Source organism: Typopeltis vanoorti, chromosome 11 (genome assembly GCF_054136105.1).
Source record: "Typopeltis vanoorti isolate ZY-2024b chromosome 11, IOZ_Tvanoo_1.0, whole genome shotgun sequence".
Taxonomy (NCBI): Eukaryota; Metazoa; Arthropoda; class Arachnida; order Uropygi; family Thelyphonidae; genus Typopeltis; species Typopeltis vanoorti.
In genome coordinates, this window is record NC_143559.1 from 23,773,954 (window position 1) to 23,790,980 (window position 17,027).

At 35.0% G+C, this 17,027-nt stretch overlaps 1 protein-coding gene across 2 annotated transcripts in view; it reads right to left on the minus strand.

Annotated features, from left to right (window-relative positions):
- Positions 1–249: 249 nt before the first annotated feature.
- Positions 250–17,027, minus strand: part of LOC150101378 (uncharacterized) — a 40,983-nt gene continuing 24,205 nt past the window's right edge. For both annotated transcript variants that reach the window (XM_090400585.1, XM_090400586.1), the window contains 4 exons: positions 15,140–15,209; positions 8,444–8,480; positions 4,020–4,080; positions 250–655 (listed from right to left, as the gene is read on the minus strand). In XM_090400585.1, coding sequence (XP_090256711.1) covers positions 467–655; positions 4,020–4,080; positions 8,444–8,480; positions 15,140–15,209 — 357 coding nt within the window. In that variant the 3' untranslated portion in view covers positions 250–466. The remainder of the gene's footprint in view (positions 656–4,019; positions 4,081–8,443; positions 8,481–15,139; positions 15,210–17,027) is intronic.

A 17,027-nucleotide genomic window follows, 5' to 3' on the forward strand; every position in this document is an offset into this window, starting at 1 on the left:
GAGAATTCAGGAATGCGACAACTGGTCTTCATTTAAGGTTACTTTTGGTCAGATTTTTGTGTGGTCTTAGTTTGCATACCAAATCAGTTTTTTACGACGATGTCCTGTTAATAATACTTCAAGAATATTTTAGGAATGAGAAATGATGTTCTAGACCTTAAAATCAATGTAGTGTTTATTGAAAATTTTGAAACCTTGAATTTAGCTCTCTTTGCGGAGTCCACTTTAAATTTTCAAAAATGGAATTAATTCGTTTTACCAAAATTTATGGAAATGTTTTATTTAAAATTTATTGCAATTATAATTTTATATCCAGAAATTCCAAAGCTAGCATTTTGAAATTATGCTATATTGATGAAATAAACATGTTTAGGAAATAAAGTACCATAGCATCCATCATAGGAACAACTGTTCTGATACAATTCTCTCGACATCACCATTATGTGAATCATAAAACTGCTCATTTTTATAGATTTTTTTTACTCTGCATCTCATTCAACGGATTGATTAACGAGAATCCACCATCAGCAACTATCGTCTCTCCTGTAATGAACGATGAATCCGTTGAAGCAAGAAATGCTATCACTTTTGATATTTCTTCTATACTTGCCCCTCTGCCGATCTGTTTGTGAGCATCTAAATATGCTTTTAATTTCTAATAAAAGAAAGAAAGAATATTAAAGAACAATTATATATATATATATAAGCTAACTGTATAGACATTACTATAACTGAATCGCTGACTTTATAAAACTTATTTAACTACATACAATATCACTCTGAAGTACTTTGTATGTTTCATCCACTGCATCAAGAATCGATTGACACGCTTACCTGTATGCTGAAGAACAACATTAATAGGTGCCTTCTTTTTTTTCTTAAGCATGGCTCTGATGTGGAGTTTGACATGTATACTCACTTCCAAGGGATTCCGTGACCTTGAGATATTTGCCATTCGCTTGGGAAAATCTAAGTTCCAATAACTTTTAGGATGTTAGGAATTTTAAATGGCTTTTCAGAGAATGTGCGTTAGTCGGCCTCTTACGGAATGGCAAAATTTTTCCTCTAGGACATTAGGAGTGTTATCTGGCAAACCGACTACAGAACACGTGCAGTTTTAATGGACATAACATACTGGTTCCTAACATTAGTTGCTTATTATCCGGAAACTTACCTTTACCATCGCATGCAAACTAAAAGTGTATTATTATGAGTAGCTTGTTATGACTGTTTTAACTGGTCTTCAGCAAGTCATAACGACCGGCATTTTCTTTCATTTCGTTTAACTAATTCCGGACCTGATGTGACATGTGTTTTGATGCAAAGTGCTGATGTAGTGGTCCCATACTGGATGACATGGGAAGTTAAGTTGAGCACAAGAAATTTTATAAGACCATTCTATAAAAAGTTTTCAATTTTTTTTTAAATTTTAAATAAAAATAGTAATAATTTACATTTACTTGCATCACCATTTGAACTCGGAAGCGATTCTCGAAATACTAAACATGGAACTTGTTCAAGTCACTTCACGTCTTTAATAAGCAGTGTGTAGTCGAGAACCGCTCGGTTAAATAATTAATTAATTTACGAGTAAATTAAATAATTAATCGACTATTTCCTATTTTAAAATTAAGATATCGCATTTTGGAATGCCACTATCTATAAGCCATTTATTATTTGAGATGAAAGGATGAGTTGGGTGTCAGATGACACGTTGAAATTAAAAGAGACCCACGAAAGATTATTGGTAATATTTTAATTCCGTCGCGTCTCTTGGGTGGTGCAGGTTTGGATAGCTTCTGAATAGATAGGTGTGGATGATTTTCCTACATCGACTCCTCAAGATAGCTTTCGGTTGAAGAGCGCAGGCAAAAGGTGTTATTTGTTACTCTCAAGAAATACAGTAGCAATAGCAGGATTATCCCAAGATTATCAACGTACAAATAAATATGAGTATGATAAATGACATTCACACACAACGCTTCGCATTTAACAACTTTGATAATTTCACATATTGTCAGATAGATGTAGATCGTTGAACGTCACTAATGGCTTGCTGAACGATAATCTGAAACTTGAGAACCCTGTTAATTATTTGGTTAATTATGTATAGCGTACTAAGGACAAAATTTACTTAAACATATAAGAAATATCTTGAAATATCTTAATTGTCTTCCCTTATTGCAGTTAAACATGTTCGTCTGTCATTTGCCTCTCACCGAAATGGATTATTTCATTTGCCAACTTCAAAGGCCTGGATGATGGAAAAATATCGGATGGAGGGGTTTTGTACATATTTAATTTTTTTTTCTTTTTCTTTTAGTTCTTGATGGATAACAATCGAATATTTTATTTTTCCCATTGGAAACTAATACGGATATTACAGAGTTATAATGTTATTGAGACATTGTTTGTTTGTATTTCTGAAATCAAACACTATTTTGATGACGGCACTACTTCGATGTAGTGCCATCAACAAAAGTATAGGTAGGACTCTCCTGTTAAACAAGTGCATTGATATAAAGAAAATGAGAGTTAACAAAATAAGAGATTCATGAGGAAGCTTTAGCCATTCAAATGGCTTATCAAAACGGTGTGTTAAGCTGATTTACACAACAGATAAGATCTCTAAATTTGGAGAGAGCATATTTTTTCCTTTCGGATCTTCAGATTTTTTATCGCACGAAACAGAACTAGCCAAAGAAAATGCCATTCATTTGGCCAGTTCCTATCGTACCAATAATTAAGTTTCTATGACACAAATTTGCTTTGCATGAAAGGCCACTGAGCCCGTCATGCTAAGGAAAGAAGATATCTGATAAGAGGAAAAAATCTATGTTGAATAGTACATAACATCAAATAATAATTGACCTTCTTCAACCATTTGACTTTTTGTTGGAGGGGGGGGCAATATACCACTTGCTCCAGTTTCCACACAGTGAGTTTTCCATTCTCATACGAAGTTTGGTAAACTTTTTTCCTTCGATATTTGAATTTTCATCCTTTTGATTATTTTCACTATTCTTTGGCTTTAATGCAAAATTTGTTGTTTCATCTCTCTCTCTCTCCTCAAAGGCAATGCTTATTATAAACAACTGTTTTCAATAAAATTTATTTCTCGGCATCGCATTTCCCTACGTAACATTTATGTGCTCTAGGGATTTGATATATTCTACTGAAACGTTTAGATTCCATTACCTTTCCTTGACTGTCTCAGAGAGGTTAACAATATCCTGCCGGAAGGACTTGGATAGGTCTTCTACGAGAAAAATTAAGTGATGAAAACGGTTAGAGAAATGATTTAAACTGATTAAGAATGATTTCAAATTGGAGGATACAGGCAATGGATATTCGAAGGTCATATGTAAATTTACTTATATTAATTATAATTTATGCAGTGTGAAATACAGTAATACTTCTGAATTCATCCGATATTGTAGAGAGGCAGTGTCTTAAGAATGCTCTCTGTCTAGGAAATTAATATATTGAGCATTATTTGCTGTTTTATAGCACAGAATTTCAACCACTCTTTTTTGTATAAGTAAATATCAGGAATAAGAAGTGAGTTATTTGAGAAAATCCATTTGTGTCATTCAGGAATGTCGTCTGCAAATTAGGATTGTCTAATCATCATCTGTGCTAATTTTTAAATCCCAATGAATTATTTTCACTATTTTTCCTCATTTGACTAGACTAACAATGCAAGACAGATACTCTCTTGCAAGAGAGAGATGCTCAGTTCCCGAAATGCTTGAGACATCTAATTCCCCAAAAGTGTCATGCACAAAAAGCACATAGAAAAGCAATTTGGTATCATATTATTTTATCTGTCTGTAAAATCATTGATATTTATATATATATCAATGATCTTATATATATATAGTAGTAATAGTAGTTTCTTAAACAATTTTAATCAATAAAATAAAACAATTACTACGCAGCTTAGATTTAAATTATCAAGTCTGAAGAAATTCATTTGTTTACAAACGTTATGGATTCTTGTAGGTTCGTATGCTTACCATTTTATCGAATGGATCATCCCTCATACTCTTTACCAGCGGTGTTTCTACTACTCCAGGACTAAGTAAAGAATAACAATTATTAATTCGATATTCTGAGCGTAAAATAATTTATTATGAAGAAGTGATAAATATATAAAAACATGAACATGTTTTCATATATATATATATATATATATATATATATATATATATATATATATATATATATATCCATTTGAAATTGCAAGTCATTCTATCAAGTAGTTTGTTTTATACAGCTGTCTGAAGAAAACTTGTTATGTTATCTGTATAAAAAATTGTTTGTAAAAGAAAGTTTAACGCCAAAAGAAATTCATTCGAAGTTCATAAAAGTTTATAGGCACTCTTCTTCGTTTTCGACAATTAAGAAATGGGCTTCCGAGTTTAAACGTGACCGTACCAGCTTTGAAAATGATCCACGTAAAGGACATCCAAAAAGTGTAACAACACCGGAAATCATTGATCAAGTGTACGATATGGTATTGGATGACCGGCGAGTGTGCTTGAAACTGCTGAGACTATAGGCAATTCAAATGAACTTGTAGGATATATTTTGCATGAAGAAGTGCAAATGAAAAAACTTTGCGCAAATGGGTGCCGCACCCGCACAAAAACGCACTTGCATGAAAATCTCTGAACAGTGCTTGGAGACGTTTTAACAAGAATAAAACTGATTTTTTGCGTTGATTTATTACTATGGATGAGACTTGGATTCACCATTACACACCAGAATCTAAACAGCAGTCAAAACAGTGGACAGGTTGTTCAGCGCCAAAGGAGGCAAAGTCAGTTCCATCAGCAGGAAAGGTAATAGCATCGATGTTTTGGGATGCCAAAGGCATTTTGTTTATTAATTATCTTGAAAAGGGTAAACTAATAAGTGAGGAATATTATTTTGATCTTTTAACCAGACTAGACGAAAACATTCGTGAGAAAAGACAAGGTTTGCAGAAGAAAAAAAATCATCTTTCATCAGGACAATGCACCTGCCCACAAAAGTGTTTTGGCAATGGGAAAAATTATGGGATCTGCATTGTGAACAGTTGTAACATCCACACTGTTCCCCAGATTTGGCTCCGTATGACTTCTGTCTCTTCCCAAAACTAAACCTCTTCCTCTCCTGGAAGAGAGGAAGAGTTTTAGTTTTGGGCTGTAGGAAGAATAGCCTACTTCCAGATTTCCATTTGGACTGTTCCTATTTGTTTGTTTTTTTATTTTTTCATTTTGTTCACTAATGTAAATATTGCATATTCCAAAGACGATATGCAATATTTACATTATTATGTTAGAAATAACATTAATGCTAATGTTATTTCTAATGTGCTGTTATTGTACAGTATTTATTTAAGTTTATTGTACGCTTTGTTTTGTCAGTGTAACTATGCTTTGTAGTTTTGCCTAAAATCAACGACACGTAATGCGTTTTTCTTCGAATCAAGAGGTGATTGAGCTGTTGAAGGGTATTTTGCAGATCTTACTGAGAACTACTACAGGCACGGGATAATGGTGCTCGTATATATATATATATATATATATATATATATATATTATATATATATATATATACTAGGGGCTCCGTCCCCCCCCCCCCGAGTTCCGGACTGGTAAGCCGGTTCTTCTTGAATTCTGATGACACTCGAAAAGGGGGTTACTCCTCTCCCCTGGCGCTTAGCGCCCAATCCCCCGAGTTCCGGACTGGTAGGCCGGTTCTCCATGAATTCTGGTGACTCGAATTTCGAAATCGCGAAAGGGGGTTCTTCCACCCGCGCCTATGGCGCCCCCCCCCCGTGTTGCGGACTGGTAGGCCGGTTCTCCTTGAATTCTGATGACTCTAATTTTGAAAACTCGACACTCAGGGTAGCCCCTGAATTTCAAATAACTTGACAAAAAACGTGACACAAAAACGTTACAAAAAAAAACCTTATCATTTTATATTAGTGTGTGTGTGTGATCTATACTGAACTATAAAGTGCTCGTAAGTACAGTAAGATCTTAGACCGAGTAGCTTGTCTTATGAATGGATATTTAATCGAGGCGAGGATACAATTTTTTTTTGTTCTGGAATAGCCTACTGCCAGATTTCCATTTGGACTGTTCCTATTATTTTTTTTTTTTCGTTTTGTCCACTAATGTAAATATTGCATATTACAAAGACGACATTAATGCTAATGTTATTTCTAATGTGCTGTTATTGTTCACTATTTATTTAAGTTTATTGTACGCTTTGTTTTGTCAATGTGACTGTACGGCAGTGGCCCCAACTTTGTAACTATGCTTTGTAATTTTGCCTAAAATCAACGACAGGTAATGCTCTGTTCTCATTTCACAATATCTCCGCTCTCATTTGGTCTCTTCTCCATTAAAAGTGCCAGAATCTACACGATCTCTTAGCAACTAATTCTAAAGCAATCCCAGTGTATTAGTATTATCAATAGCGTTATTCTTGTTGCTTCCATTAATGCGCAAGATCTTCCAGTGTGTAGATGATGCGGTCACAGTGTCTCTCCTTAACGATGAAAACATTCAGCATGATATTAATCTGGTCACCAGCTGAATTTCCACAGCCTTCTCAAGTTAATACTGCATGATATCCCGGACTTCCAGACAATAACTAATTATATAAATTAAAAAAAAAAACAGTTAACGGTTTCTGTATACATTAAGATCTAATCTACAAGACATTATACGTAAAATTCTTAAAATATGCTGAAATTACTTCGTTATAGTCTATCTTCTGTTCAGACTACAAACTGAAAAGTTAAAATAACTGTATAAAATTAAAAAAACAATGTTCTCGGAAGAGAAAGAGAGAGGACGCGCTGTTCATACGGCAAAATAATCAATAGATATTAACAACAAAACGTCATTCGATAAGGGAATCTTTCAAACCTATCGAAAGTTGAAAAGAGCATCGTAGAAATTTTACGATAAGCAGGAAATTACTAAGATTCCACTTAAAGCCTACAATACTCAGGAATCTGGTTCCACACACCTGACGATGAAACTCATCTGCTTCCAAAGGCGCTCCCACGGTGCGATTCGAATTGACACCCTATTGAATAGAGAGTGGGTTGCACTGTTAAATCGATTAAACTAGGCTAGAGAAAAACAAATAAATAAATAAAAATAAGAAACCAGCTCAATCATAAGAGAAACAGAATTTTGACCATGAAAAGGCAGCAAGGTCTATAGCAGAAAAATGCGAATTGTGAGCATGGGTCATGAGAAGAGTAATTTGTTGATGTTCTTCTTGAATAGTTCGCAGGTTGTAATCATTTTGAAATTCTTCATTGGGAAGCTGTTCCACAGAACTGAGGAATGAAACATGACCAAGAGTAGCAAGTTTGAGTATACAGATTGAGTGTAACGGGATGAAAGTGATCTCTTGCTCGTGTTCCTGTATATCTGAAAAAAACTGGAGGCATTACGGTTGCTAGTTCTGCTGAACAGCGCCATAGAAATATCTGAGTCACAATTTGGAAACTGATCTTTTATGAGATTTTTTATATTACTTCATGCTAAACTTTTCTTTGCTCGTCATGGATAAAAGATTAAAATAAGAATATACTTAAGTAATTTCTTGTTAAGTATGGTTTACTTTTTGACCAGTCGAAGAAAAAAAAATCTTGCTATATTTAATATTTTCAACCTTTTAAATATTAAAGAATATGAAATCCTGTTATATTGAAATATGACAGGATTTATATTTACTTTGACTTAAAATACTTATAAATAATATGCTAAACATTAAAAAAAACTGTAATTAGCACCTTTCATCATTTGAGAGTCCATTTTTTAGTTTATTCTTCTTTCTTTCCAGTAATAGGCCTAGTGGCTTGTTACGGCCTTTTCCCATCTTTTCAAAGGCCATCCTCTATCTATTCCTTCTCCCTTGAGAAGAAATAGATAAAGGATGACTTCACTCATTCTTTCCGATGTTGTCTCCATCTCTCTCTCTATAAAGATCGATGTAATCTAAGTGAGGTATCACCTCAAGTTCCTTTAAGAATCAGAAATGAAGACAAATTTTCTCTCGCTAAAGCTGCGAATAGTCTTCCACCAACACTTCATGTAACATCCCATCCTGATATGGAGTTTGTACTTACTAACACATCTTTGGAATGAACAGAATCGAATTAACATTAAATTCTGTTCGATGAATTTGATAGAATTCATCTTGCTGTGTAGAAAAACTAAAATTTATTCGTTGTATTAATTATTGTAGAGGTGCGACTCTAATAAAATAAGCTAATAAAACGAACGACTCTAATTTCCCTTGTTGAATCATAATTTACTCTGAAGACTGCAGTAAACACAACTGGATAATTACAAAACTCAAATGAATGGGATAAGAAAAATAGCCATTCATATATGAAGCATTTTATATATCAGATATTACTTACTTTACTGAATTCACCCTGATGTTCTTGGAGCCCAGCTCTGGAAAAATGTAAACAGATATAGCATACATACATTAGGAATTAAGTCTCTGCACGGTCTCTTATATAATAAGCTTGTTACTACCGTTTAGTGAATTTCTCACAGCTGACTGAATAGGGCTGCATTCTTTTCGATAAACGGTCTAATAAATGAGATTCATTCTTTAAAAAATTTTAACTAATAAGTCATTCCTTAATAGCTTATATTTATTAATTAAGTAATTGAATATTTGATAAATCGTAAAATGGAAGAATCTATATAACATGGTTTGTTTTGCAATAAAATCAAATACAAAATGCAAATAAAAGAAAGAACGTAGCTTATCAGTAAACAATTAGTTTCATACTCTAATTGGAGTTCAACTTTACTTCTTTCTATAATTTAATTCGGTGGTTCTTAACCGGTGTTCCGCGAACTGGTTACAAGTGTTCCGCCGGTGAAAGATATCACATGACACAGTTCTGAATGTAATTGGCTATTCTGAATAAATGTCGAGGAATTATTTCCGTTATAACAGAACATTTAACAATATTGGAAGCAAAGATTTCAAGTTAGTTTCCTTCCTTAAAGACACAGTTATGATTGGAGACGAATCCATTTGGCACAGTTAACACATTGAGTTGAATTTTCGTTACAAGAAGAAGAACAATTAGTTACCTTGTCAATCGATCGTACTGTAAAAATGAAATTCTCTAAAATAACTCTTGAGGAATTTTGGATTTTTGTCAAACCCCAGTACACAGCTCTCTCCATTAGGGCACTGAAAATTTTGTTACAGTTTTCAACATCATATTTGTGTGAGCTCAGTTTCTCAATATTAACAAATATAAAAACTGAAAAGCGTGCAAGACTTACTAATATAGACAAAGAGATGAGGATAGCTTTATCACATATTAGACCTGATATTTCTGAAATCTGAAAAAGCCGACAAGCTCAAGTATCGTATTAAAATAAGTTCATTTTTATAAAAGGCAACTCCACGAATATTTTTTTGTTAGTTTTGTGACCCTAATGCTTTTGGTGTTCCCCAAATTTTTCTTATAGTCAAAAGTGTTCCGTGACTTCGTAATGGTTAAGAACCACTGATGTAATTCCTTCTGAATAGCTTCAGTTATAGATATTTCGTTTTAACTCTCCGACTGGCCGTATTATAATAACGTACTCTCTTAATTATTGGGCAATGAAAGAGTGCCTATTACTTCAAATACGCTAGCATTTCAACGTTAAAAATAAAAGTGGGAACAATGCGAAACAGCACAAAATGAAATTTCGGTTCTTGCAGTTCTAATGTAAGTTAAAATAGGCTGTGCAGTGGAGAACAATTTGCGTAAAAGTTCAGTAAGCCCATCCATCATCGTGGATTTGAGGTTTTTCGCTACAACGACTTATATTGGGAAATTAACAGACTATACAGTATATCTGATAGGATACTCTTATAGGCCAGGGAATATAGAGAATACTGTCAGTGAAATGTTTAGGAAATTGGTTGGGCTTGTAAAAAGAAGGTAATCCCGAATGGAGACTTTAATTACAGGAATATAGAATGGAAGAAAGAGATAGTGTATGAAAAGAAGGAGGGTGAGTTTGTTGAATTTCTGAGGGATAAATATCTCGCGCAGCATGTGACTGAAGCAACTACATCCATTAGTGTTTTAGATTTTGTGATAACTTCACAAGATCTAGTTATTAATGAGGTGTTGACACTGCTGAATGATCATGAGATACTTGTTTTGGGAAGTGGTGAAACAAGAAAAGGTTACTGCCAAAAAAGGGATATGTATAGAAGTATAAGGTTGGTGGTTATGGAAAGATCTGTAGTCAGTTAACATCAATACATTGGGTAGATGAGCTGTGCAGATAAGATGTTTGACAGTGCATGGAAATTCATAAGACAGTATCTGACACAAGAAATGTATAACTACATACCAAGGGTTAAGCGAGTAAATAGAGTAGGAGTGAAATGGATAAACGGTGAAATCAAGTAAGTTACAAGATAAATTGGCTGGTCAGGCCAAAGTTGATTCAAGGGAATTCTTCCGCTATATGACAAGCAAGAGGAAGAATAGTTGTGGCATGTTGACGCCGGTGGATATCTCATGGGAGCAGAGTTCCCATGAGATATCCACGATATATTCGTTGAAATAGTCAGAGTGATTATTTCAACGAATATTGCAGAATTATTGAATGAGCACTTTATCACCATACGAGTGTAGTCTGAAAAGTTCTGAGCCTAACAATGAAAAACGAATTTCTAAACTTCAAAATTATTTTTATTTTTCAACATAATTTCCCTTAAGACTAATGCATTTATTCCAGCAATGCTCCAGCGCCATTATCCCCTTCCTGTAATGGTTCCCTGCAAAATACCCTCTACAGCTGCAATCACCTCTTGATTCGTAGAAAAACGCTGACCAGCGAGGAAGAGTTTGAGTTTTGGGAAGAAATAGAATTCAGAGGGAGCCAAATGTGGGGAATAGGGTGGATGTTCCAACAATTCATAGTGCAGATCCCTTAATTTTCCCATTGCCAATACACCTTTGTGGGTAGGTGCATTGTCCTCATGAAAGATGATTTTTTTCTTCTGCAAACCTTGCCTTTGATCACGGATTTTTTTTTTCTCATCTAGTCTAGTTAAAATATCGGAATAATGTCCCCCGGTTATTTTTTAACCTTTTCAAGATAATTAATAAACAAAATGCCTTTAGCATCCCAAAACATCGATGCCATGACCTTCCCTGTTGATGGGACCGACTTTCTCTTCTTTGGCGCTGAACAACCGGCTTCTGTCCACTGTTTTGACTGATGTTTGGATTCTGGTGTGTAATGGTGAATCCAAGTCTCATCCATAGTAAAATAATCGATGCAGAAAATCAGCTTAATTCTTGTTAAAATGCTCCAAGCATTGTTCAGAGAGTTTCATGCCAGTGCATTTTTCATCTTCTGTGAGCAAGCGCGGCACCCATCTTGCGCAAAGCTTTTTCATTTGCAATTCTCCATGCAAAATATATCCTACACGTTCTTTTGAAATGCCTATAGTCTCAGCAATTTCACGCACTTTGACTCGCCGGTCATCCAATACCCTATCGTACACTTGATCAATGATTTCTGGTGTTGTTACACTTTTTGGACTTCCTTCACGTGGATCATCTTCAAGGCTGATACGGCCACGTTTAAACTCGGAAGCCTATTTCGTAATTGTCGAAAACGAAGGAGAAGAGTGCCCATAAATTTTTATGAACTTCAAATGAATTTCTTTTGGCGTTAAACTTTCTTTTACAAAGAATTTCATAAACGCACGATACTAAATTTTTTCCGTTTCAAGGGAAACGGAATAGAGACAACACCTTTGCTTCAGACAGCTGTATAAAACAAACTACTTGATAGAATGACTTGCAATTTTTCACATGCATGCTTATGACAGATGTACCAACAGAAAAAAAGAATGGTGCCGATAGCGTTGCCATATATGGTCGAGGCCGAGAACCTTTCAAGACCACCCTCGTATATGATATTGGTGTAAATGATGCTGTGTAATATGTAGAAGGGAGGCAAGTATTAGGAAAAGTTGAAGTATAAGAATCAGAGGTTCGATTGGGTTTGATGTTAATAAGGCTGTGGAATGGATGAGATATCTCCATGTATTCTTAAGAAATGTGCATAACAGTTAGCTATGCCCTTGACCTGATTATTTAATGGAAGTCTTGTAGCAGCTAAGGTTCCTAAGGAATGGAAAGAAGGCAAAATAGTACTAGACTACAAGCATGGTTCTAGGAGAGAAGTTTCCAATTATAGACCAGTCTGTATAACAGTGGTTTTGGTCAAGGTGTTGGAGAGATTAGTTAGGAATAGAATACAGGATTGGATTGATGGACATAGCATTCTTTATGATGGTCAGCATGGATTTGTAATGATGATAGGTCCTGATTTAGCAATTTTCTTGCATTTTATGATAAGTTAATGAGTATGTTAGATAAGGGGGAAATCACATACAAGAATATTCTTTGACTTTGCAAAAGCTTTTTATAGATTACAACATAATAAGTTGGTGGGAAACCTGCAGAGGATGGAAAAAGGTGGTATATTGGTTAGATGGATTGGTAGTTGGTTCTGTGAACGTACCAGCAAGTTGTGTATAAAGCAGTGTCTGAAAAGAGCAATGTGCATTAGCGTGGACCGACTTGGGATCTCTAGTTGTTTGTCGATGATGCAAAGTTGGGAAGAATTATAAGTAGCATTGCTGATTTTAATTATCTTCAAGAAGATTTGAATAGACTTTTGACTTGGACAGAGAAGTGGGATTATAGTTTTAATATTAAAAAGTTCAAGATGTTGAATATTGAAATGCAGGAATATATCGATGCGTACTATATTGAGTATTGGGTGTACTGTATTGGCAAAAAGTGCATAAATTTCGAGATTTGGGAGTGATGGTTGACAGTAGACTGAAGTTTAAAGTGCACATTGCAAATGTTGCAAACACTGCATATCATAGTGCCGCTGTGATAACAGATACTCTAATATGTAGGAATAAGGAGATAGTTGCCAGTGTATAAAACACTGGTGAGACCACACTTGGGCTCTTATGCTTAGATTTGGTCACCCGGTTTTCAATGTGATGAGGAAACATTGGAGTGGGTCCAGAGAGAAATCAGGCAATATCAGGACTTTGGAATGTTGATTATAAAGAGAGATTAAAGGAATGAGGATTGCTGAGTTTGGCGGATAGGAGGAAAAGATATGATAGGCTAGAGACTTTTAAGTCAGTGAGGAGGTTCTAAAAAAGAGCAGACGGCCAAAGGGGTAGAACCAGAGGTCATACCTGGAAGTTATGTAGGAGTGTGGCGAAGAGGGGTGTGGGAAGTAGAATTTTTACATAGAGAATTGTAAGTGAATGGAACGCATTACCGAAATATGTTGTTAATGCAGGGAGTGTTACGGATTTTTAAATTGCGTATGATAAATATGTTGTTATTTGAATGAACCTCCCACGATGTGTCTGCCGACTCCATGGAGGCGGTAATAATAATTATGATATAATAATATATGCTATCCATAGCATCGGGTGTGTCAAAACAAGCAATTGCCAAACTGCAACCATCCGATATAGGTTAATAAAAATGCATTTTATAAGTCGCACTAAAGAAGTGTATGCATAAACCTAGGAAGTAATGAACCAAACTAATTTTAATGCTGTGCCAGTTTATGTAATAAATAAATTTATGTAACAAAGAACAGAATGTACACAATCATCTTGTATTGTTCGCATAGTAAATATACAGTTCACTGAAAAGGAGAGGGGGGGGGGAGCACTCGTAAGTATTTCGCTCAGGTTCAGAATATGCCCGTACCACTATCGCCATGCGATGATATTTAAGCATATAGTTTCAGGAAGAATACAATTAATTCACTTTATTAATTTATCGAAAAAAACTTGAACCATTTTAATGTTGTATACTTGCAATTTGGCGGTTGGTTGTTTTAAAACACACTGGATAATACTGAAGGTTTACCGCTAATTTGCTCATGGCAAGAAAATCTTCAATATTTCTTCGGAAAGTATCTTCAGCTCCGATGGTATTATCTGTGTACAACGTCTAGAATTTTCCACGACGAAATGTAGTTCTAGTTCTCTGTGAGAGTATTCCTTAAGATGATTAAGCATTGGCTGTACCTTTCCGGGTAATGGAGCATTATGAGATTTAAAAGTTGGCATACTTTTTTACAATTAGCCAAGTATAATAAAATGCAACTCTGTCCTAATGAATCGGGAATTAGAACTATTTGTTGTCAATCGAATGCAGGCAGCAAATAAGATTGCTCAAGAATACACTGTAATTATATAATTAACGAATGGCAACTTTTTTTTTTTTTTTTTTGCAGATGAGTGTGCTTTGCATTAAAAATTGCTTTATTAAAATGTTCAAGTGTTAAATAATAACGCTGACTGTAAATTCTTGTTAACATTTTAGAAAAATTCAAGCCATCTGTTGTTTTAATACTAATTTACAGATCTTGATTTTGTCGGTATGTAAACTAGTGATTTAATATATTCCATATAATTCTCTCCTACACAGCATAGTCACCCACATAAAGGGATTAAGTCAACTTAAGAAAGTTATTATGAATTATTCAGTTCTAGAATAAACTTATATGATGAAAAATCAGAAAAATGTCTTAAAATTAACTTGACATTTTATAAACATTAAAAAAATAACATTAAATACCATTCTTTTCAACTGCATATGAGACAGTATAATACAGTGTTCCAGGTTTTTATCCCGAAAATGGGATTTATCGTGCCCAAAGCTGTGAAAACGGCCACTAAACCACATGCAATTACCTACAAAATTATATATTTAGGCATAAGACTAACTGCCTATCTTAAATATTATGGTTACGGAAACCAGTCTGGGAGGATCGTGGGACTTAAAAGCCTGAAACATCTTGCATTATAATTACATTTCGTTAATTACTAAAAGAGATTATTTGAGAGTCAGGAAATGTAGCTTTAACAACTCTAAATTTTCTTTACACTTGAATCTATTATGCTTTTGGATAGCTTTTCCATTTAGCGTTAATAATATACCTATTCTTATCTACTTCTAGTACGCGAAGCTAAACAGAGAAGCTAAATATATTTATTGCATGTTTGACATTACCTAAGGCTGCACATCTTGTGAGCGCATCCATGGCTGCCTTACTCATGCTCAGCACAGAAATACCGGTAAACTGAAAACATGAAATAAGCATTGATAATTAATTTAAATTAAGAAACAGTCTCATTGTTACCAAACTAAACTAGCAAAAGGAAAGCGAATTTGTTAGTTTAAAATAGAAAATAAAATATAAACATTATATCCAAACATTAAAAAGCTATCTGCTGATATAATTAATAGTTGTAACTGCAGTTTGAATTCAACACTAAGATGCTAAGTCATACTATATTTAGCATCTGCGGGTTATGAACACAAACTCGGGGTGATTCTGCACTTCCATCAAACGCTACAGGTGTATTTTACACCTCAAAAATAAACATCGTAGATTCCTAAAACTTGGAATTTTGAGATAAGTCTCTTGTAGTGGCATCGCGAACACTGGCAGTCTGTAATGCAGATAGAATGCAAAATACCAAGGAGTAAGTATAGTAATTGGCATGAATGTACCTCACAGAAGGTGTTCAAAATGATCTCCGTTTGAGACGTCTCACTTTGACAGCCTCATGTGTTCGAAAGGGCCTGGCTAGTGTCTGACGGAAGTGCATGCACGTTTAACAGGTTCCTGCAGTTCATCGATAATCCCCACAGCGGTAGAAAGTGCTACCGATGATTTCGAATGCTTCAACAAATTGAAATTTACAGGATTTCAGTCAAGTGAATGAGAATGCGAAATTACAAAACCACAGTTGAGTATCCGAGGATTCTTTACTCTCCCCACGATGAATCTGATAAGAGGGGCTATTCACCAATACCCGCAATGACAAAAAGGAAACTGGTAATCCAATCAGAGGAAAGAAGCCTACCATGAGATAGTAGATTGGTGAGAAGCCCTCGATGCCAGAAACGAACGTACACCTTGCAAATATCAAGAACAACTACACCAGTTTCTACAAATCTTCCATGAATTTTATCCAAAGGTAGGTAAAGTTAGAATCAAGCTCTGTTATAAGAACGGAAATGGCAGAATCGATATTGATGATCGATTCATCAATTTCTTCACCAGGTAGTGAAGAAACTGCTTGCTAATAACCTTCTCCGACACTTTCTAGAGTATTGGTGAGGGCAATTGAGATGAGTGAACTGCATGATGTACATGTACTTTGATATCTGACTTACCTCCATTTTTCGGGAAAAGCTGGATAAAGGCCTTTTTTCCATGCTATTTTGTACACACTAGATGAGAATGATAGCTTACATATCCCTCACAGGATGCTAATTTATTCTGAGCACACCTTTTACTACAATTAAAAAAATATCATCTGAATCAGGAGTCTAATAATCAAGAGTACCTGAGTTTTTCTGATACCCTGCTGTCGAATAATCAGAGCAGACCTGTTGTTCGTAGTGCGTGGACTAGTGACAGGAAATTGCCTTTATCGTCTGAACAAGAATAGAAGCCGAGGAGGAAAAGTCTTATGCCAATAGGTATGGCTTACCGTTATGAGATCTTGCCATGGTGAAAACTTTGTAGGGCAGAATTTTTTCCCTACAGGTTTTTGATTAGGGACTCGAAAGAGGCTTGACTGCCATTTGATCAAGAGGAAGTCTTAGCGCATTTGGCCCTTACGATGTCTACTTTGGATTTGTTGATAATTTTTGATATGTTATGAACTGTGCTGTGTGCTAAGTGAGAAGCTAAAGTTATTAACTTGAGGGCATTAAATATGTGCGGAATTTTGTCTTCGACCTCTTTGACTTATGTGTTGGAAAAGAAGCTTGCTTAATGGTTGGGTTATGAGCAGAGTGGCGAATAAAGATACATTTCAGCCAGAACAAATATCAATTATGTGATCGGAACAAGTGCGTTCGTCAGGAGAGAGCAGAAGCAGTA